Source organism: Euprymna scolopes, chromosome 10, assembly GCF_053919585.1.
Source record: "Euprymna scolopes isolate OS-2025 chromosome 10, ASM5391958v1, whole genome shotgun sequence".
Taxonomy (NCBI): domain Eukaryota; kingdom Metazoa; phylum Mollusca; class Cephalopoda; order Sepiida; family Sepiolidae; genus Euprymna; species Euprymna scolopes.
Genome location: NC_136491.1, coordinates 41,247,850 through 41,273,255, shown reverse-complemented (window position 1 = coordinate 41,273,255; position 25,406 = coordinate 41,247,850). Strand labels below are relative to the sequence as shown.

At 36.0% G+C, this 25,406-nt stretch overlaps 1 protein-coding gene across 1 annotated transcript in view; it reads right to left on the bottom strand.

The window, feature by feature from the left end:
- The window catches only part of LOC145285934 (gamma-aminobutyric acid type B receptor subunit 1-like), a 408,900-nt gene that overhangs the window by 312,041 nt on the left and 71,453 nt on the right, over positions 1-25,406 (bottom strand). Inside the window, exon 2 of the mRNA XM_080134438.1 lies at positions 14,846-15,016. Coding sequence (XP_079990564.1) covers positions 14,846-15,016 — 171 coding nt within the window. The remainder of the gene's footprint in view (positions 1-14,845; positions 15,017-25,406) is intronic.

Sequence of the window (25,406 nt, the reverse complement as noted above, 5' to 3'; positions counted from 1 at the left end):
CGGAAAATAGGCTAAAATTTTCCCGTTTCCGATACCCCATAAAGCTCTGATTTTTTCCGATTCCTGATTCAAATTAATCGTCCCAACACTACCAATTATATATGCTAGATTAATAGCTTCCAGCCCAGAAAACAGCAATTCTTTGCTTTTTATCAGAAGCATCGTTCATGGAATATGAGAACTAAAGAACAAAATAAGGAAAGCGATAATATCAAGGCTGTCCAAAGTAAACCAAACGCCCACTTTTACTCTCTGTCACAGTTCAGTTTGAAAACGCATTTTTGTCTGTCACACTTGGTTTTAAAATAGCATTTTAGTCTGTGACGCATTAGTTCCCAACATCATTTTTGTTTAAAATAACATTTGTTTTGTAACACTTTGAAACAACATTTTCATCTGTGACGCATTAGTTTCAAACAGCGTTTTTGTCTAAAATAATTTGTCATGTAACAGTTTGAAAAAGCATTTTCGTCCGTCACACTTTAATTTGAAATGGCATTTTTTTGTCTGCCACGCTTTAGTTTTAAATAACATTTTCATCTCTCACAGTTAAGTTTGAGATAGCATTCATCTGTAACGTTTTAGTTTGAAACAGCATTTTCGTCTGTCACGTCTTGCTTAAAATAGCATTTTTGTATGTCACTGTTAAGTAGGAAATAGAAATTTTGTCTGTAACATTTGAAATAGCATTTCTGCTTGTAATATTTTGGTTTGAAATAACATGTTTGTCTAACATTTTAGTTTGAAGTAGCATTTTTGCCTGTAACATTTTAGTTTGAAATAGCATTTTGTCTGTAACATTTCAGTTTGAAATAGCATTTTGTCTGTAACATTTCAGTTTGAAATAGCATTTTGCCTGTAACATTTTAGTTTGAAATAGCATTTTGTCTGTAACATTTCAGTTTGAAATAGCAATTTTTGTTCATTGTTAATTTAAAGTAGCATTTTATTTTTAGATGTCTCCGCACATCTTCATAAGGCTTTGTCTATTGGTTCGTCACACTTAACCATAATGAAATAGCATCTTTAGATACATTTTCCTAAGAGGCTTTGTCTACCTTTTTGATATGTCAAACGGTATGTCACGCTTAACTTTTCTTAATGTGTAGACTGAATGGGCGCAACTTTATTCGTCTTTTATCTCTTTCTCTTCTGAGTTAATTTCTGCCTCTCTTAAATTCTTTCATCATAACCAACTTTCGTTTTCTTTTTGCTTCTCCCACCATCCCTCGCCCTTCGTTTTCGTCCCTTTCTTATGTTATCTCTCTACAGCTTTCATTCCACCTATTTTTCATTCATCTTTTAATTCAAACATCATTTAATGTACCAATTAATTGACTACTCAACATGTTTCTTGCATCTGTGCAGATTGCTCAAGTATTTTCCAATGTATTTCCTTTTTTTAAAAACATACGTTTTTTTCTTCGCCTGAATTTTATGATCTGATTGTCATCCGGGGCATTATGCATCGCCACAATTGTTCTCTGGATCGATATTGGAGCAATTTATCGTTATATTTTTTTTTCTTTACAGTTTTAAATTCAGAATTAGTTTTCTCGTAGACCCGTTGACTACTAAGGCTCAAGTCCGTATTTTAGTGATACTTAAATGTTTAAAAAAAATCAATCTTTAGTCACAAAAATTCATCATAGATCTATTTTTCATTTCAAATTATACATTTTAATATTACTATATAGAGAAAATGGACTGAGTTTACTTTCAGCAATCTTGTTATTCCCACTTTCCTTGTTTTCTCCTTTAGTCCTCACATTCCATGAGCGATGTTTCTAACAAAGGGTGAAGAATTTCTGTTTTCTTGTAATGTTGTTAGCCTTTGGCTGTGATCATAGCGTAGTATCTGTGTAGACCAAGAAGGACCAAGGGTCAAATTATTATTATTATTATTATTATTATTATTATTATTATTATTATTATTATTATTAATTGATTCGAGCGACAGTGGGTAGCTGGATCAATTATCATGATCAGGAAAATAAACAATTAGATTGGGAAAAGTGATTGACAGGAAATAATAATAATATCCCTACAAAGGAATGTGAAAATAGAAAATAGATGTAAGCATAAGTTTTGGTTTGCATAAACAAATAACTAGATTGAGGCTACATCAGCTGCTGGTCTGAGGCACGTAATGAGATGTAGATTTGAGAAGATTCTAGTCAGTCGTAAGCTGGACATCAGAGAGAACGGATGACTCAAGGGGGAGGGCTCTCCATGACACAGGGGGTGGCGTTTCCTTAGGCAGCCAAGATGTAAAGACGTTATAATCTTTGAAGATGTCAGCTGAAATCATGGAAATAAATGTTCGTAAATAATTCAAGTATGTGTTGTGTTATTTACATCTGTTAAAAAGAACTGTTTGTCTACAACTGTTTCGATACGCCCACGTCAATCATTTCCTGTTAGAACTGTTGCATAAATGATAAAATATACACACTAGACGATCAACTAAATGATACGACGTATATACATACACGCATTTACGCATACACGAATATACAGATAAAATATAAACCCAACTATTTCACATGTACGTCGTCTTGGAACATATTCATATGCAAACCTAACGTAACATTCTGGGTTGGGATCTGTTCATCTCATATTTATCGTTGGCTGGCTTTTAACCTTGAAGTATTTTTGTTTTCAGCTCCTTGCATCAAGTGGCTTCATACCTTACCTGGAGCGATCACCATGAAAAAAAACTATTCTATTGTAAGCGATTCTATTTCTCACTGTTCTAAAGCGTTAACTACTGAGTACTTCATCAAAGAAAAGTCATTAATTCTCTCCAAAGAATTATCTTGGCTGAGGAAAACATTGTGCAGAAATTGTACACCTGTCTAAAAGAAACGAACGACATTTTTTTAAATATAAAAATGTAACATCTATTTATTCATTTCGAAAGAACATATAAAATTTGAAACTTAGCAGCAAATAAAAATTCCAACAGTTAATCTTCTTTCTCCTAGTGATGAGAGAGAGAGAGAGAGAGAGAGAGAGAGAGAGAGAGAGAGAGAGAGAGAGAGAGAGAGAGCGAAACATAAATGCAAATATAAAAAAGAAAGGAACAGAGAAATACTAAAGTCGCTGATGTTCTTAATTCACAAGTCCCAGATGACACATTCATTGGGTTCAGCTTTTTTGACCTTTCAGCAGTACCTTAACCTCTATTTTATAAACCTTTTATCAAATATAACTACAATCAAATCTCAATGATCGCACACTTTTGGTCACCAAGCTGCCAATTTTAGTTGAGCATGGAGGTGTTGTTTTCACCATATTTTAACGCCTTTTTGATTTTACCCATTACTCCACGAGGATCATAAAAATCAGTCATTAATTTTCTCCAAAGAATTAGTCATCTGGGCTGAAAAAATCATTGTGCTGAAATTGGACTCCTTTCTAAACGGAGCAAACAACACCACATCTTTTTTATATAAAAAGATAAAATTTATTTATTCATTTCAAAGCAACATATTAAACTAAAAAATTGTCAGACCTGGGTCACGTTCGACTGCTGCAAACGAAATCAAAATTCTAACTGTAATTTTCTCTCTCGTAACAACAAGAGAGAGAGAGAGAGAGAGAGAGAGAGAGAGAGAGAGAGAGAGAGAGAGAGAGAGAAACATGAATACATATAAAAAAAGAAACAAACAGACAAATACTAAAGTTACCGATGTTTTTAATTCACAAGTTCCAGGTGACATGTTCATTCGGTTCATTTATTTTTTTACCAGAGCATCGATTTTATAAACCGCTATCAGACTCAATAAAGATCAAAGCTGATTGGCCACACACTTTTTGTAACCAAGCTGTCAACTTTATTTATTTATTTATTTTTACATAGGCATCACCACTTATCAAGGCCCAGAGGCCACTCGAGAATAAGGGTTAAAGAGTGTACAGTAGTCAATTTGACATTATAGTAATCGTTAGTAATGGAAATTCGGTAAATTTGTTAACTTAAGTGGAATGGCTCATCAAGAACTTGTTTACGTTGGATTTGAAGACAACCATAGGTGCTGTCTACACTATGTTTTAACGGTTTTTGGATTTTACCCATTACTCCATGGGAGCAATAAAATCAAGTACAAGGCTTTTAAATGCAATGAGCCCTAACTCCCCACCCCAAAAGGGTACTTATCATTGTGATACAAGTTTACTACTACATTTCCTCTGTAAACATTCAAATATTAGAAACTATTATGAGAAAGATTAAGTATATGTAATTTTTTATCAGAAGATTACTTTAAATGGAATCGAAAATATTCAGCTTTTAAACACTTTTGGTTCGACATGAAAATAACGTAATGTCCAATAGAACAGGTATACTTGCAACATTTCTTTGGGGAGAGGAAATAAAGAGGATTTTTTTTTTTTTTTTATGAAAACGGATAGAAAATTAACTAGCAATTCAGAATAAAATATTTATTTTATAGTACATAAGCTAACTTCGAAAATCTTACTAACCTTGCTGGTCGTAAAATACACTTAAATATATTTTAATTCATCCAGATTCCGGATTTATTATCACAGAGCCATTTCTCTATTGAATAGTATATACATAGTACTGATTTTAAAAGTTAAAAAAAAAAAAAAAAAAAAAAAAACTGATTTGGGTGCCCGCAGCTAAAATTGAAACTGAAACATTTAGCGCTCCAGCCACGTTCTCTACTGTTTGAGGTATCGACAGATCTTTTAGAATCACCTAATAATAGAAGAGTTAATAAGAAACATTTTTCGATTTTGTTAATCAAAATTGTTTGAATAAGATGCTACCATTACATCTAATCTATATAAATAAAACAGTGGATGCATGTATGTGTGTAACATTATACACGTTTAAACCGTGTTAGCATGTAGATCCAACACGTTGTAGACTCTGTCGCAAGGAAGAGGAAAAAATGTAACTATTTTTTTTCAACGAAACTCGTTGTTTTAACAAAAAAAAAAACCCTTTATCTCTCTTACTCCAGTCAGGCGTGACTTCTCGTCCCGACTGTGACGTCACCCACGTCTTTAACGTGATCCTTGGTTTATGCACACGTTTTTTTTATAACCTTTCTCTTTTTTCTGTGCCGTGACGTCATCTGACACACGGCTCGGTCATTTGCATATAACTGCCACACGTGCGTCCTCACTCTGTTACATGTGTGCCCGTGTGAAAATATTTAACTGATAAACTCTTAACCTACTGGTCACATAAGACTAAAATTAACAGGGGATAATAATAATAATAATAATAATGATAATCATACACTAATGATGGGTTTATACCAAGTTAAATCTTTGGATGTGTGAATGATGCTTTCAGAAATATACCGGCAGGTTGAAATGCAAAATGTTAATTTCAACTTGTTGACATATTTCTGTTACTTTTGTGCATGCGCAAATTTATTCATAGCTTAAACTGGTTTAATTTTAAATCTTTCTGGACTCTCTGTCGATAGCTCAAACAGTAGAGAATGTGGCTGGAGTGCTAAATGTTTCAGTTTCGATTTTAGTTGATGCCACCAAAGTCAGTCCTCTTTTTACCTTTTGATATCAGTACTATGCATATAATATTCAATAGTTTTATGACAGGTGCTCTTATAGATAAAAAAAAAACATTTTTACAGGAGAATATCTTACGTTACATTATTTCCCTTGGCCGGTGTAATGTAAGACATTCCCCTATAAAAATTCGTCTTTTTATCTATAAAAGGAGAAAGACTATGTTTAAGATCGGATTTTTTCGATTTTCAACACTTATTGGATGAATTTCTGTACAAAACATATCTAAGAACACTGCCAGATATATAAATTATGTTTGCGTGAAATTTGCAAAAGATAGGCTCGGCCGTTTCGGAACCTATGAGGATGGAATTCACACACACAATGTGACTTTTCTATAATAATGGAGAAGTATAGATAGAGATTTGTTTATTCACAAATGTTGTGTATCTTTTCTTTTGGACCCAATTGATATTTCGACTGCGAATTAGACTTAATTTATGGTTTAAAACTCTTCATTGAAAAACTGGCTTTTCATACAGAAAAATCTGGAAGAAGATCCGAAGAGAATAAAACGTGCAATGGTCAGATAAAAGGGGACAAAGTCGGTTTTCTAACGTCAATTCACTTCAAATATGGCACATTGCTACCTAGTCGTAATAGGCTACTGCGAATTAGAGCCAAAATTTATAGAGGCATTCTAGGTCCTGAACTGTCATCTAGGCTTCAGCCTCTGTTCCATCGACGAGATGTTGCATCCCTCTGCCTGTTCTACAAATACTTCAATGGTGAATGCTCTGACGAACTGCAAACACTTATACCTCCCCGACATAACTACCCCCGACAAACCAGACAAGCTACTAAGTCTCATCCCTTTACAGTAGAGATCCTTAGGTGCAAGAAAGCCTTTTACTCCAATAGTTTCTTCCCCAGAACTGCGGGTCTTTGGAACTCCCTTCCGGGATTCTGCTTTCCCAACTGCAACGATATGCAGAAGTTCAAGTGTAATGTCAACAAACATCTTTCTACTCATCTCCCTTCATAATGACCCCGCTAATTAAGTCCCTGATAGTAGCCCCCTGCTTCAAAGTGGCACTGTGCCTTGTTTGGGGTGAAAATTGAATAAAAAAAAACCAAAAAAAAAGATTACATTTGAAAACGACCTTATTTAATCAACAGAAAGGGAGACATCTTCCATCATGATAATGCTCGTCCTACAAACCAAAAATCTCTTAGAAAAATTTGGTTGGGAAATCTTGACCTATTCTGCATATTCTCTTGACTTATTCTGCATATTCTCTTGACCTATTCTGCGTATTCTCTTGACCTATTCTGCGTATTCTCTTGACCTATTCTGCGTATTCTCTTGACTTATTCTGCATATTCTCTTGACCTATTCTGCGTATTCTCTTGACCTATTCTGCGTATTCTCTTGACCTATTCTGCGTATTCTCTTGACCTATTCTGCGTATTCTCTTGACCTATTCTGCATATTCTCTTGACCTATTCTGCATATTCTCTTGACCTATTCTGCATATTCTCTTGACCTATTCTGCATATTCTCTTGACCTATTCTGCATATTCTCTTGACCTATTCTGCGTATTCTCTTGACCTATTCTGCGTATTCTCTTGACCTATTCTGCGTATTCTCTTGACCTGTTCTGCGTATTCTCTTGACCTATTCTGCATATTCTCTTGACCTATTCTGCGTATTCTCTTGACCTATTCTGCGTATTCTCTTGACCTATTCTGCATATTCTCTTGACCTATTCTGCATATTCTCTTGACCTATTCTGCGTATTCTCTTGACCTATTCTGCGTATTCTCTTGACCTATTCTGCATATTCTCTTGACCTATTCTGCATATTCTCTTGACCTATTCTGCATATTCTCTTGACCTATTCTGCATATTCTCTTGACCTATTCTGCATATTCTCTTGACCTATTCTGCATATTCTCTTGACCTAGCTTGATCAGATTATTACTAAGGGTATGACAAGAGAATATTCTTTTCGTTATATTGACTCTCAAGTATATGTAAGTTAATATCTTATATGTTTTTAAATAGAGTGATGTGATTCTCGATTGATTAACTGTGTCTGTCAGATATATACTCGAGAGTCAAAACAATGATAAGAATATTCTCTTATAGCCCTAGTCATAACTAAGGTCAAGCATAAAGACAAGTTTATCCTCAAGGGCGAATGCCTTAATGTACCTTTGAAAACTACTGAGAATCAGGAAGAGCTCAAGAATAATTCAGAACGTTCTCTGGATTCATTTGAGATAACGGATTACATTGAAAGTCGATGGAAGTGTCTCTGGAATGTTCTTTATGTCTCATCGATTTTAGTACTCAGGCTTCCTATTTGCAAACATCAGGCCGGGTTCGATGGCAACAATGAAGAGATAGAAAAGTTTATCAATCGAATGGACGATAACCATAAAATGTGGATAAATGACAAGAAATCATCTGCTAAATACTAAATCTATAAAAAGTGTAAAAACATGGTCAAAATTGCTCTCTATGAAAGACATTTTGTGATCTGATCGAGCGGTTGAACCCCAAAAAGGATACAAAATCCTTCTATAAGGCTTTGAAGAAAGGAAAATGGCCGATGGAAAGTGGTAAGTTTTCAGTGCTGACGGATGACGGTGAAACACTACACTGGCAGCAAAGAAATCTTGTTATGAGAGAGAAAATTTTGAATCTCCTTTTTTTAATTACATTTTCACCGCAAACAAGGCGCAGTGGCTATCAGGACATACGTTACAGGGATACTATGTAGGGAGTTCAGCAGAAAGCTGTCTGTTCACATTACACTTGAACTTCTGCATGTCAGTACAGTTGAGAAAGCAGAATCCCGGAAGGGAGTTCCAAAGTCTAGCAGTTCTGAAGAAGAAACTATTGGAGTAGAAGACTTTCTTATACCTAGGGATCTCTACTATATAGGGGTGGGATTTGGCTGCTTGTCAGGTTTGTTGGGGGTATTTACGTCGAGGGGATACAAGGGCTTGTAGTTCATCAGAGCATTTGCCATTAAAATACTTGTAGAACAGGCAGAGAGATGTAACATTTCATCGATGGGGCAGAGGTTGCAGCTTTGATGACAGTTCAGGGCCAACCAGATTTGCGACTCTCTTTTGAACTCCATCCAGGAGTGAGAGACTAGTAGCAGATGCATCAGCCCAAATGTGACAACAGTACTCCATGCATGGGTGAATGGTGGCTTTGTAGAGGTACAAGATACTTTCAGGCGTAAGTAACATTTTAGCACGGTAGAGAGAGCCCACCTTCTTTGCAGCAGCTTCAACTCATGTTCCATGTGAACGTTAAGCCCGAGGAGTTTAAACAAAATATTTTCAGGTAATGTATCTTTAGCCATAGATATTGGTGGTTAATAAGGTTTCTTGTAATTATTAAAGGAAACGAAACTTAGTCTTGGCAGCATTGAACGTTACCATCCATTTTTGACCCCATTCCATTACAGACTAGAGGTTTCCGCCATTGCCTTGAATATGTGTTCATTCGTTTCACCCCTCGTGCCTCTCAGAGACTATTTTATCAGGGAGATCATTTATGAATATCATGAATAATAAAGGTACAAGGATCATCCCCTGAGGTACACCCACATTTATATCATATTGTGTAGACATACGAGCATTAACTCCAATTCTAAAATAGATGAGGAGGCTATTTCACAGCGATCCGAAATACAGCAGTTATCTTATATCCTCTCTTTCACAGAAATAATAATTGCCATCAAGCAAATATTGTCTGGCAAGACACAAAGTAAAGATGGACGTCACTCGAAATTTTTAAGTATAGTGATACAAGATCTATTAAGAAGTCTTTGGAACTGTTTATTTGAATACATGGAAACCTACCACGAGATTTCAAAGATGCCTTCATAAAACATCTTTTTAAAAAACAAAGGCAGTAATAATGTTTGCGATACGTCCATGTGTATCTCTCTTGTTTCCATTGCAGGAATGATTTTAGCATGGTTTATCCTTTATAAAATATTCAGAATAATAATAAATAAAATTTACCCAGAATCCCAATGTGGGATCTGAGCAGAACGGGGCATGGCACCACCACAATTGAGCTATCATGCTTGAGAGTTTCCACAGCAACTGCCTGATCTTTTTGGAACTATCTCTCTTTCTCTCTCTCTCTCTCGCTCTGTATACATATAATTTCGTTAAATTTTAATTTCGTATGTTAATGTCGTTAACAATGAAAACGCCCTCAATTCTTTTTAATTTTAATACTATAGTGTTACAACAAACAATCACACGGTTCCCAACAAAACCTTTACTAAACACAAAAAGTAAATATACAACTGAAGTTTAGAAATAAATAATCACGGATTTTCATAGAACATTTTGCAACCTTCGGAACAGCTTGTTGTATTTTCAAGTGTATTGATATTTACAGCAGGAAGAATAGATGACATATTTATAACAACCTGTCAAAATATTCATTCCGCCATGACAGATCTACCCTATTTGATATATCAGCTGAGCTTATGATCTCTACGTAGATTGATTAATAACATGAATATATGCTCATGCATATATTCATGTTCAACTCATAAGCAGTTATGGAGACGGGCCTAAAATGGTTAGAGAAGGAGTCAATTATCATTTTTAATTTCCAAGGTAGCAAAATGAAAAAAAAAAAATAAAAAGAACAATAATAAAATCGATTACGTAAAACAGTATAATTTAGACAATTGCTAGCTTACGCCTTACTTCAAATATGTCGGAAAAATATGCTTCACCAGTGTTCAGAGTCACATAAAAGTCAGAGAATTACGTCAGTAATTTAATTTTTCATCCATAAATTACTAGCAGGGAAAGTGGTCCGACTTTGCCCGGGCGTAAAATACGCTTAAATATGATATTTTAATTTGTCCAGATTTCGTATATCATAGAGTCGTGATTTTCAAAGTAAAAAAAAAAAAGTATTTAGGTGCATTCAGCTAGAATCGAAACCGAAACTGTAGCATTCAAAGCTGGTGACGTTACCATTGTACCAACGTGACAACGATTAAGAATTAAAAATAAACCCAGATCATTGTACAAACTGTATAACGATTTTTTCAATTTTGACCCATTTTTTGACCCCCTTAAAAACAATTTTGACCGGCCAAAGACCCATAAAAAAATCCAATCATTTGAGGCCCCTAGCGCCGCTATGCGGCTTTTAGTTTCGGGGGTGATAGAGTTTGAAAAATATGGAAACAGACAGACATACATATAGCCGTTTATATATTAGATTATTACAACTTCTGACAAAAAATCTGTTAATTTTGTGTTTAGAGTGGATGATTTATTTCAAGTGGCGAAGATTGTCTGACTTGCTATTGATTTTCTCGCTTTTCTTCATCACTTGAAAATGGTTTCATCTGGAGAAAATAAACGTTTCGTGTTACGAGACGGATTTATATTTGTTTACCTTAAAATAAATTCACGCGGATTATACAATAGAAAACAATCTGTCGCTTCGTTAGTCTATTAGAATTAAGAAGCTGTTGATGTATATTGCTCTAAGAATGCTTTTATTTATATTTTTCTAATTAAGTTAAAACAAATAAAAACATTTGTAGATATTCAAATAGGTAATTGCTATTTTACTAATATATAAAATTAAGTCGAATTTTCACAGTTAGGCGCGTAGCAGTCACCATTACATACTATTTTCTCTTGTGAATTAATTCTCCCTTGCTGACTAAATAAACCCTTCCGTTGTTTTGTTAAAAAAAAAAGAGGTGTTGATTAATTACTTAGTGCTTTTGTGTTGCAAATTAATCTTTGATTAGGGGTGTTGTGTGCTCACGCATAAAATTTACCTAAAGACGCATCTGACAAATCTTTGTTTGATTTTGACTAGCGAATATTTTCTTCATTTTACCATGTTATTTGCAGACAAATAATATATTTCGCTTCAGTTTCTTTCAATAAATACTTCTTCGGTTAGGAAGATTGTTAGACTGGAGGCATTTCCCATTTATGACAAAAAAAAGCATCGGTAGCAAAAGTATCTTCATCCGATTTCAGACAAACCATTATATTTAAAATAAATAATTATTAACCAATTAATATAATAACTCTACGTAAACTGATATGTCACAACTAATTAAAATTGCGTCTTTCACATAATGATGGAGGCGGCTTTTCATGTCCATCGTAATTCTCATCGATAAAGTAGTTCTTATTCTCTTACAGACAGAAAACACATTTTTTCACGTGCATTTCGAAACAAAGCTTCTTTTTATTCCAGCTTATGTAATGTAATTAAAAACAAACCCACTGTTCACATACTCCCAAGCATAACGAAAACATTTTCTCATATGTAAACGGAATATTACATTTCTGAATTTTTGAGATGAGGATTGATTATTCGTATTATTTGGATTCATCGGACTACTGTTCTCATTTTGAGCGTGATTTTCACAACGTTTCGGTTGATGTAACCTCCGACTTTCTTCAGTGTATCTTGTGGAACTCTGGAATGTTTCTGCCGAATTCGGGGACTTAGAAAGAATTTCGAACGGAACGCTTTATTTACTTCACAAGAGGTAGCATGCTCTTGTTCTGTCAACTATGACTGGATGTCCGTAATAAGTCGTGGCGCAGTGGTTAGAGTACTTGGAAAAATTAACTGTAAAAGTGATATTCTCCTGAAGGTTGAAGGTTCAATTCTCGGCGTGGGTGGCCGAAAAATATAATTGCGAATTAGTTAGGATCTCTATCCAGTCATGGCTGACGAAACAAAAGCATGCTACCCCCTGTGAAGTAAATAAATGGTTCCGTTCGAAATTCCGTCCAAATTCCCGAGTTCGACAACATATACGTGATTGAAAGTCGATTACATCGACTGAAATGTTGCGAAACTGACACTCAAGATGAGATTAGTAGTCTGATGACTCCAAATAATACGTAAACGAAAGAGTATTACAAATTAAAAAATAATAAAGTCAAATATATCGAACATATTTTATATCTACAAGCAAATGAAAAATCTGTAAAGTTACTAAATACTGTGTTAAATTGATAGCGAGAAATGTGCAGGCATTAAAAAATTTTTTTTTTTTTGTTGTTAAATATTATTGCATAAAGATCAATGCCGAGTTAAAACTTGAGAAATACACGATTTAAATATACAAACACTACGTAAAAACTAACCGACATGGCCGCCTCTTTACGAAAAGTCTTGACCTTGTTGATCGAAAAAGGGAAACACCGTGATTCGAAACGAGAAATATCTTCTGATTACACAATAATGTTTGTAAATAAAATATTTTTCATAGTTGTTTCATGTTTCTCAAAGTGTGGCTTCAGTTTTTATTTTTGCTTCAAGTTTTCAATTTTGGTTCATTTCGTTTTCTGTTTTTAGATCAACAAGATCAATACTTTTCGCTTTGAGTATTCGAAGCAGCTAAATGACAGCCATATTGGCTAGTTTTTACGTAATGTTTATATATTAAAATCCTGTATTTCCCGAGTTAAGATGCTTAAAATAAAATTAATTTTAACTCAAAACGACCTAAAAACCAATATAATTCACTTAGTATCACTAATTCTCAAATATCTGTGAATGTCTGCTGTGAGAAATTCTACAATTATAAGCAAGCCCCTCATTGGCTGATTTGGCCACCCACTGTCTTTGTTTTGACCAATCAAATAAGTCGATGTTTTAATCGCCAGCGATGAGCTTGGCGGGCGTTTGAATGCCTTTTTCTTACAGGAAGTTCCAGTAAAACAGCCAAATCAGAAGGATGGAACTCAACTCTCTCTGGATATGAGGTAATTGGACACCTTTAACTTTTCGTCTCCTTAAGACTTTATTTTAAAGCCTTAATGCTTAGGCTAAGTGATTATTATATATGTCCGCCAGAGACTTTTTTAAGGTCAGAATTATCGACCTACCATTAATGACTTTTATTTTGAACATTATGAACTTCTGTAATGTAACTCAAGTCGAGAATTGAATCTTTTCATCAGAAGGTATCATACCAACCCCCTTCAAACAGCTGTACTTAATCCGATTTTCAAACAGTGCTGTACCCGAATACCAGTTCCTGACGAAGATAAAAGAACTATTACCTTTCGAGGTTGTTACCAGCGCTCTACAGAGACAAATTAGGCATTTCCTTTTTTGCAACGAAGAAAGAATAAAATTTGTGTCAAATTTTAAAGCTATGCCTTGTTGTAATTGTTGTGTTCATTTTTTGCCACTGACTTGGAGCCAAAAAACAGGGGAGATAAATATCTTACTGCATTAATCTAGCTTCTACGTGAATTACACATTTTTTTTTAAGTTAATAAATTCAATCGTTTTTTAGAAGTTTTCGTTTTTTTTTTTAATAAAGATGATTTAGTTTGTAGACATTCAAAATTTTGGTATTACGATAACAGAAACGGGTATCTGTCTGTATTCATATCAAAGTTTGACTGTGATAGAAAGTCCATCAGAAGTCAGAGATGAATTAAATAGATGACAGCAGACGACATTGAAGGTTAATGGGTATACTTTTTATTTGGGGCTGAAAAGGAATTCAAAGCAGAATCAATCTTGGCAAAAGAGGGCGCTACGCATCTTTGTAGATTTTCATCATGTCGCTTGAAAGTTTGAAAGGCATCAACAGAACGTCCTTCTGCAGTACAATACTGAAACTTCAATTATTTAGGTAAAAAAAAAAGAAATGTATGCGCCGTAAGAAATAGTGTAATGATAACCTGAAAATGAAAATCTGTTTTTGAAAATCTTTATAACAACGACAGCTTTTGATCTCTATAATTTGATCCCATCTATCAACGCACTTATAAATCCTCGTTGCAAAATTCTTTTAGATTTTCATATGGAATATAAATTAAACTCATGTATCCTCTCGTAATGTTAATCTGAAGCCCTCTAAGTGATTTTGTAATCCACGAAATAAGTGATAATCCGAGGGAGCTAGGCTAGGAGAATATGCAGGATGAGGCAAAATGTCCCAACCAAATTCTCCTAGGAGATCTTTGTTCGGTAATGCTGTGCAAGGACGAGCATTATCATGATGGAAGATGACTCCCTTTATGTTGAATAATAAATGTTGTCGGATCAACATGGAAAAAATGAACAGTGTTTTTATAATCTGGAAAAAGTTATAAATCAATCATGGTGATATGTTTAAATAATAATAAAGGCACAAAATATATTACACAGTGACAAAATCTGATATTGACAATAAATTACATAGATTGATGTAGAAAGCACCATGGAATTTCCACAGGGTTCTGAAATTATAAATAATAATAATAATAATAATAATCGATTCTTACGGAGGTAAAAACTTCCATTGATACTTGAATGGTGGCAATCCGTTTCCATTTGTAACGTTGAAAAAGTTTCACCCGAATTGGATTGTGCAAAGTTGCCGAAGGATGAGTTCGGAAAAAGGTTGGGAATCTGTCTCGGTTGGAAAGTGCTGGTGAGCTTGCGCCATAGGCTAACTGCAAGAAGAAGAACAAAAAAAAAAAAAAAATGAAAAAATAGTTTAGAAGATTTTTTTTTATGAAAATCACTTCAGACAGAGCATTAAACCACTTGATGTAAGAAACTGAAAAGAACGAAAGATGGTTAAGTTGCATCATAACAAAATAAGGAGAGGAAAATAGAATCTCTTCAAAACAAGGTAGTCTTTTAGCTGATGACGACAAATTCGGAGGCAAAAATAATCGAACCTAGAGTTAAAACATTAGCATGACATTGACGGACTCAGTACTCTACTCCGGAAATACCTCTAGGGACAATTGAGCAATACGACACTTGAGAAACCTCTGTCTCACAGAAGAGATGTTGCGAGTTTGTCTCTGATGTATCGTTATTTCTATGGAAAGTGTTCGACTGAGCTTCAGTCTATGGTCCCCCCTCGCCAAACTTTCACAAGAAACACTCGTCTAGCTGAAAACACTATCAATAATTCCCCCCACTCTTTATCTGTGCCTAAACTTAAACGTAGATTCCATGAACAAAGCTTCTTTCTTAGAACTGCACGCCTGTGGAATTGTCTTCCGTTTTCCTGCTTTCCGACTGACTACAATATGGTTGTGTTCAAGTCTAACGTAAATAAGTTCTTGATGAGCCGTTCCATATAAGTTATCAAATTTACCGAATTTTCATTACTAACGATTACTATATTGTCCAATTTCTACTGTACACTCTTTAACCCTTATCCTTGAGTGGCCTCTTGGCCTTGATAATGTGGTGATGCCTGTGTAAAAAACCAAAAAAAAATGTCCTGATATTTAGCAAATGCTGATGGAGAAGCCTCTCAAGGAGTTAACCTTTAGTTCGGATTCTTGTACTATCACATTGGAACATATTAACCAGAAAAGCACTATGACCTTGCCTTCTAACAAGGATACGTAACTACCTTCATTAGCTGCCAGTTATAAGACAAATCAAGCCTGAAGTAGAACCCATTACCAGGGTTCAATCTCACGGATTCCAAACAGTCAAGTTTACAAGTAAGCCCTGCAGTATCCTAACAAAGAGGTTACAAGGTTAATTTCTGAAAAATTCTACCCCTTTACAGGTTGAGTGGATGACCAGAAACCGATGTTTCAACTTGCCTACTTAAATACCAGTTGTTGCTATCTGGTAAAGACGACTATTATTGTACCTATCGAAATAAATCTATTCTGTATTATTAGTAGCCTAATATAAAAGACTAGCCTGGTTGCCCGGTGTTGCCCGGGTGTTTGGAGGTGTGTGTTGAGCAAAAAAAAAAAAGTGGTAGTAGTAGGCAAGCAGGCAGGCTCGAATCAATACCGCGAAGGAGGGGAAAAAACGTGAAAAAAAATAACGTGGCGAAGGTTTAAATTAAGGCTAGTCAATCGAAAAGAGAGAATGACTTTTGAAAATATCGGTAAAAAAAACCCCGACCCCTCCTTGTAGAAAAGTGCTCAGTTGAGGGTAAAGGAATTAATGTTTTTAGCTAAGTTTTCGATATTTGTCGTCTGAAGGGTCGAACTTCAAAACGATCCCGATCTCATGAAAGTCCGTCGCCTCTGTCGAAAGTTTTAGGCAAACATACATACATACATAAATACATACATACATGCATACACACACTTAAACAGACAGGTGAGATTTATATTATAGATGGCTGTGTATTGTTTTCCATTTGACGATACCACAGTACTAAATATTATTTGTGAGAACTTTATGTATCCGTAAATTTACATTAAAGAAAGCATTTCCAACTTCGAAGATATAGAGCGGTCTGATGTATCTTTAAAACAAGATACAACTATAAGATGTATATTATCTGTCAAAGAGATAGTCTTCAGGCAGCTGTCGACAATTCTACAAAACGCTGGGATATTATCATATGCCAGAATGTCAGCATACTACACACATGTATCCGGTCTTTACTCTGGCTGCAAAACGTGATCACCACAGCACAATCCTGATCGTAGTGCAACAGATGGACAACATTTCCGGTTTCATTCTACAGGCCTCCATTGGAAAGTATGTTGTACAATGACGTTTCAACTGTTATGGTCATATCATGTTGTCAGTCATGGAAAATGCTCTAAAGTGTGTACCATATTGATGTTGATGGCCCAAAGTCATGTGGTAAGCTGGTTAAAACACGGAGGAGATCAGTTGATAACAACCTGATCCTGGCAGACAGCACAAATAAAATGGGAACAGACAGAAATCGGAAGTCATTCATAAAATATCTAAGCTCAGCATGGCACAAGAAATCAAATAATAATAGTAGCCATAAAGAAACATTACATGGAATCAAGAAAACTGAAACCGTATAATTGTAAGTTAAATGTTGTGTCCGCGTCAACTGGCACCACATCAAATAGTCATGGAGGGTCAAAGAGGGCGAAAAGACAGAAAAGAAAAGTGCTAACTGGACCTTCACTGAACCAGTGCGAAGATGGCTGGGACCTTGGGGAGGCTTATCGCCACCCAAATTCCGGTGAAAACCAATGGTCATTGTCAGCGAGAAATCAATGGTAAATGGCCTTTGCGATAATGCAAATTCACTTGTGAAGGTTATCAAAAGAGGTGGAAAGTACTGGATATCTGGGGAGACTTATGTCTTTCAGACTTCAGGGAACACCACAGGTTGTTCTCAAAGAGAAATCTTTGGCCTGTGTTAAAACTCCTAATGAATAATAATAATAATAATAATAATAATAATAATAATAATAATAATAACAACAACAGAAACGACTGTGTGGGGAAAGCAGTACACTGGAAATTATGCTAATGAATGAATTTTGAATACACTATATATAGTAGTGATTTCAAACATTAAAAAAAATATTTGACTTGGGTGCCATCATCTAGAATCGAAACTAAAACATTTAGTGCTTGAACATTAGTTGTTACTATTTGAGCCACCAACAGATGGATATAAAATCTCTAAAAAATTAACCAACATTAGCATAGAAATGCATAGAGAAGCATGTTAAGTAGACTTACGCCTGCAATGTTCCAATTTTATAAATTTTGACTCATTAGCCAGTATTATTATCGGCTAAAACCCAAATTGAATTTTTTCCACAGGTCCAACTCCCCTATATATCAAGTTTCAAGTCTGTAGATTAAAAATTGACATAGTTTCGTAGAGAGCATTCCTTTGACAGGCAAGTTCACTTATATATATATATTTTCTAGCAGAGAAACCCGACGTTGCTTGTGATTGAATGATGATCAATAAATGTTTCACACTCCCATATTTTTATCATCGAAATCCATAAAATTGTCCATTTTCAATCAAATCGATTGATTGCCTGAAGACCAATTGCACTGCATCAGGAGAAAGCTTCACATGCCTCCCCACTGTGACTTAGTCCACAATACATTGTAGTCTACATTGCACTGTAGAGAACCTACAGTATATTTTATAAAATTATTTTTACATATAACAGCTTGAATTAAAGTTTCAAATGTAAAAGTCAAGTATCATGATTCAATTGTGCTCTAAACAGAAACATTCATTTCGAATGCGCCCCTGTCATATCAAAAAACCTACTGTTGATTTTATATGCCTGACCTTACTGCTTGTGCGGTATTAATGGGTATCATGATTCAATTGTGCTTTAAACAGAAACATTCATTCTGAACGCACTCCTGTCACATCAAAGAACCTACTGTTGATTTAATGCATCAAGCCCTTCAGCTTGTGGGTTAATAAAACTTATCAAATGCACTTATGTTAGGCTGTGTAAGGTGTTAACTTTGGTAAAAAAAAATCGCCTATTCCTTCTTTCATCGGATTATTTCGATTATCAATACTTATCGAAGACATTCCAATACAAAACCTATCTAAAAACACTGCCAGGCACATAAAGTGGATTTGTGTGAAATTTCATAAAAATCGGCCCAGCCATTTTTGAGTCCATAGGGAACTCTTTCTCACCCACACACATACACACAGACAAAGTTTTTTTTATATAATAGATTAAATAAATATAATAATAAATTAAGTAGATTTAATTAATATTTAATTATAACTATGAAGCTTTTTTAAGAATACTTAAGGATGGGTACTGTCTGCAGAATTATAGCTAAGGCAGTCAACTAGTATCTATACAATTTTACGATTTCCACTCGTGCGAACACTCTCCTCCAAATTTGTCCACATGTCTTGTACTCATTGTCTGTAATAAATTAACACGTTTTGTAAGTTACGCATTTAATGAGCGACCTTTCTTTGTTTGTTGTTAGTGCCCCCCTCCCAAATATATATATATTTATATCAAACGTGACAGCACGATTTTGAACAAATTCGTTCACATAATCCTGAACAATATTGCTGGATCGACACGCTATGCCACCAAACAATATCATTGCATCGACACACCATGTTCACGAGCAACACTGTCGCCCGACACGATACGCCACTCAACAATCTCGTCGAATCGACCCACCATGATCTGAAATACAGTAACGCAGGACACTTACCAGAGCAATATTTTTCAACTACCCCCCCCGATGACTCATTAGCCTATTTTTTATAATTGTCGGGTGAAACTCAATCGGCGCTCTGGGGTAAGATAGATGCAGCTCATTAGCAGACTTTTGATGTGCAATCGAAAAGGGATCTGGTTCACTTTTTTGCTGCAGGTAGGCCCGACTCATACACTGCTACACATTTTTTGTGCGCTTTCATGCATGCTCGTCACATTTCTGTTGAACTCGGGAATCTGCATGGAATCTTGAACGATTCCCTAGTTCTAATAAGATACATCTGAAGAAGGTCGGAGGTTACATCGACCGAAACGTTGTGAAAATATCACTCAAGATGAGGACAGTAGTCTGAACAATCCAAATAATAGGGAGTTTCTTTTTTCTTTATTTTTTTACAATTTTATGAATCTGTTTTTCATTCAAAGTAAGAAGGATTACATTCACGGGAATATTTTTGGACAAAATGGCGACCGCCTGTGCGAGAAAGATATACACAAACACGTGGTTGTGAAAAACGTAACAGCTAGGATATAGAACATCCATTAGCTTTACAGATGCATTTGAATCGATCAATATCTAGATGTAAGCCGATATTCATGCTTACCAAGTTAGAACATAAATATACTGGCACGCAAACATACACAGAGTCTGCAGCATACGCACACTCATACACAAGTGGTAATTAAAGAATGGATTATGAAGTCTATTTTTGTTTTTCTCCTATTTCACTTGTCACGGATGGTTATTGATTTTGATGGGAAAAACTTTCCTCTAAATACTGGTCCATCCAATATTTTGACCTCTGGTCAGTGGCCGGACTAGGAAATCAGAAAATAATTTGAGATTGTATGACAGACGACACTGGAGAATGATGCTTAAAAAGCAAGTCTATTGATCGTCAATTTTCATCAGTAGATTATAAGTAGGGATGGGACGATTCCAATATTTTTTCCGATTCCGACACAATTACTGATTCCTGACTAAATTCCCGATTCCGACACAATTACTGATTCCTGACTAAATTCCCGATTCCGATACAATTACCGATTCCGATACAATTACCGATTCCGATTCTTTCAAAATCCCTACATATTTAACTGTAAAGGTGTTATTTTTCACGATTACCATAAAAACATATGTTAAATGTGCAGATATTTTCTTAAATGTAAGGATACACTTGTGAGGGATGATCTATCGATTTTAGTTTTAACTAAGTTTACAATCAATATATATTTATTATTTTAGTATTACTATCATCGGTAGAATATTTTTCTTTAAAGAAAATCAAATAAAAAAAGCCAATTAAAAGAATCGTTGTTGGCATCGGAAAATAGGCACTAATTTTTTCCGATTCCGATACCGATTTCGATACACCAAAAAGTTCCGATTTTTTCCGATTCCCGATTCCGATTAATCATCCCAACCCTAATTATAAGACAAGTATTTTTATGAAGATTGTGGAGAAGGTTTTTCTTACATAACTAGTTACAAGCGTCTTTGTCTTTTCGCTAGGAACAAAGTGTAGTATCAGTTCTGATGCTACACTTAATCTATTCAGTATTTGATCAGTAAATGAGTAGTCCTCCTATTTTTTGTTCCAATTAAAAATGCCCTTTTTGGGGAGCTGGAGCTTTCCCACATTAAAAACCAATCTAGTATCACACTCTGCCTTCGTGTGGAGGCAAGTAAATAGGAATAACAGCCGTTGTTTAAATATTATTTAATTGGAATTCATTATTGAGATGAGTATTATCTATTAACTTAATTATTGCGGACTATTATCCTCATATTTCTTAGTTGTTTCACAACGTTTCAGCCAACTATTCCTTTGGCCTTTGTCAGGAACTCCGAATCTCCTAACTGCATTCTCAGCAATTACTGGATGGCAGTAATTGCTGAAAATGTATTTAGGAGATTCGGAGTTCCTATCCAGTCGCAGTTACCACCTGACAAAGGCCAGAGGAATAGTTGGCCGAAACGTCATGAGCCGTTGTTTAAATTGAAAAATTTGAATGACACTTTGAGTTAACTCACAAAACAGAAGTTGACGAAGTATGAGGTGCCTTTAATAAGTTTCCAGACTATTTTTGTATGGGCACTTTTATTGAGAGTATATACATAAAACTTTAACTCCCTTTGGAGTAATCTCCTCTGGCTGCAATGTGCTTGTACCGTTCCAACTTCTGGAAGGCCCATGGAAATCTTCTTGTGTGAGTGTGTCAATGACCCTTTATCTCCTTAATTGTCTCACTCATAACAACAGCCTGTAAGGTTTTCCTTGATCTTAGAGAATAACCAAAAGTCACAGGGAGCAAGGTGTGGCCTATAGGGAGGGTGAGGAACTGTCGTGATACCTATCTTGATCAAATAGTCTGTGACAAGGATGGAATTGTGAACTGGTGCATTTGCGCAAATCTTCCGCATCTTCAGTTCCTTGCGAATAATTGTGTGTGCAGTTCCCACACTGACATCAAACTGTGCACTTATTGTCTCTATAGACATACAACGATCCTTATCAATGAAATTATTTATTTGGCCAATCAGCACTGGTATTCTGCCTTCTTTAATCCTCCAATATCTCATCATCCCTCACAGAATCCCTGTCTTCCTTAAATCTTTTATGCCACTCAAAATCTGTTGCTCAATTCATGCAAGATGATCCAAAATCGGTCTGAAGCTTTTCATACATTTCTGTGTCATCTTTTCCAAGTTTTAAACAGACTTTTATTGCATATTGTTCTTCTATAGTGTCTTCACCTCTAGATTGCATTTTTAAAATTCACCAGCTGTGACAATCAGGCTTTAGTAGGATGTATTTCAATTCCTGCTGTAGCTGTTCATTTGAATTGGAAATCATAAAAATTAGTCAATCATCTCATAACGTATAGAGCAATGACATACTGAATTTACAAAAGTCTACAAGTCTTAGCATTAATTTATAATATAAATCTCACCTGTCTGTTTAAATGTATGTATGTATGTATATATTTATGTGTGCCTAAAACTTTCGACAGAGGTGACGGATTTTCACGAAATCAGTATCGTTTTAAAGCTTAACCCTTCGGACGACAAATATAGAAAAATTGGCCAAAAAACATTAATTTCTTCATCCTCAACTGAGCACTTTTCTACAAGAAGGGGTCGCTTTTTTCGTCGATATTTTTGAAAGTCATCTTTTTTCAATTAACTAGCCTTAATTTGAACCTTGGCCACTTCCGGTTTGGCGATCGACGCAACAGCAAAGACGTCACATTTGTTTTTCACGTTCTTTTCCTCCTTCGCGGTACGGGTTCGAGCTTGCCTTCCTACTACCACTTTTTATTTATTTATTTTTTGCTCAACACACACCTCCAAACACTCAGGCTAGTATTTATATAAAATCATAGAATTATTTTATTAAAATCACTGCAGACAAGCTATAAAGCCACTTGATATATAAAATAGTATATAAAAAACTACTTCAAGGTCAAAAGTTGCTAACGATAAGTGTTAGATGGAATAGACTCTGACCCAGAAAAAAACAATTCTTCTTTCTTTATCAGAAATACTGCCCCTCGAATGTGAGAACTAAAGGACAAAATAATGGAAACAAGAGTTATGCAGCTGCCGAAAGTAAACCCAAGATCCTCTTTCTATTTTTATTAAATTACGTCTGTAATTTGATTTTTCATGATCCAGGAATTCAACAACAATAAAATACTTTGTGAACACATGTTTATGAAATCTTTTTAATAAAGAGAATTAGGAAACAGTATACAGATATGCTGGATTCACATGCGACTACTGGACTGAATGGTCATGCATAGAGTATCTATATCTTCACTATTTTGAATGCCTACTAGACATTATCTTCAGGTGTCTAAGGTCTATCCGTACACGGATTTGTCAGGACAACCTGGCATGATGGTATGTTTCCTACAAATAAACCCTGACCAAATATTCAAAATAATATGGTATTTGCTGCTTAAGATCTCCTCGGCATGGTACAGGCTTTTATGAGGAATGGTGCACCTTCTGCAAGTGTTATTACCTTAATATTAATGAATGCATACATAGATATCAAGTTTTTGTCAGTATATTAGCAAAGAATACAATAAAGATAGGATTAGAAATAAACCTAGGGAAAACACAACGTATGTCTACAGCGAAATCACAATTTTAACCTAAACAGTACTATTCAGAGTAAACCTATCGAACAGATCATCCAATTCATTTATTTAAGACATAAACTGACTTTCTCCAGTGATCACGAGACGATATAGAAACACCGGAATCGGGCTGGCTTGGGTGGCTTTCCTGTGGAGAAAGTGGCTTAGCGTTAAAGAGACTGCGCGTTTGTGCCTGCAGAGCACAAACTAAGAATCAAGATGGCGCCCGCATGCATTTATGTGGAAAAAAGTCTCGTGGAATCTCGGAGAATCTTGGAGAATCTTGTACCCTGATTCCATAAATAACGAGGAGAGGAGAGCGGGAGGAGAGACGATTTTGAGTCACGAAAACGAACGGACGTGTATAAAAGAAGTTGTAGAAGAGTGTGGTGAACGAAACAAACAACGACTCGGTTGAAAGTAGAGTTGTAACGAACACAAGCTATTCTGGCATGACGTCAGGATTTGACCCCAAGCTAATTCCCCTGTTTGATGGCAGTAGCACTGATCACTCAGTGCAGGAATGGGTGGAAAAAGCAGAATTGATATGTCAGCTCAGTGGGGTGAAGCATATAGAATGTGTGGTCCCAATGCGCCTCACTGGGGGAGCATATGCAGTATACCAGCAGTTGGCTGATGAGGAAAAAACAGATTTTGCCTTCATCAAGCGCGCCCTTTTTACAGCATTTGCATTAGATCCAATTACTGCATGGAAGGAATTCATGGCCCGAAAATTACATCCCGGGGAAACGGTGGATGTGTATCTGGCTGAGCTAAAAAAGCTATCGGTCCTTTTTGGAGGGATGTCAGACAAAGGTTTGGTGTGCGCCTTTGTTGCAGGATTACCTAAGAGTGTGGAAGATCTGCTCCGTGCCTCATCCCAAGTGGACGAGATGGACATATCGGAAGTATTGGCGTGGGCACGAGCAATACTAAAGAAAAGCCCTAACACTATAGACCAAGTGGCAGCTGTACAACCATCACAGGTTGGATTGCAGGACCTAGGCGCAGCTACAACCTGCTATAAGTGTGGAGGACCCAACCATTTGGCCCGTGATTGTCTTTCGTCATGTCAACCAACTCGGAAACTTGACAGGCCGTAGTGCTAAAAGTGCAAAAAACGCGGACACCTGGCCCGCACCTGTCCGGGAAACGGGCAAGGGGAAGAAGCTACAGCGCCAGTCTTCTCCCCAGATCGTCATTGAGCAGGGCATTACCCACTGTAAGCATACACATTAATGGAAGCGAGTGCCTCGCGCTTGTGGACACTGGGTGCACCCAGACTCTCGTAAGCAAGATATGCTGTGCCACTTGGAAAGCAGATAGAATTCCGGTACTAACTGTAGGCGGGGGTTCACTAGCCTCTTGTGGGGTTAGCATTATCCGCGCAACCATCAACGATGGGCCTACAGTAGCCGTGCGAGCCCTGGTGATGGAGGGAGAGCTTCTCGGGTACGACCTACTCTTGGGTATGGACTTGATTACACAACTGGGTGGAATTACCGTGGACAGAACCAGCAAGGTACAGTTCTCCCGATGTGAGGAACATGTTTGTGCTGCCATAACTCTTGACGAGCCTGACTTTCATGCAGAGTATGATAGAAACACCAATGCATGGACGGCATCTTGGAAGTGGTCAAACGATCAGCCACCAATATCCTTGCGAAACCAGTTATTGGAATATCCCCCACCCATATGGCTAAGGGAACAGTATGAAGAACTGCAAACGTGGATCGACAATGGCTGACTTCTT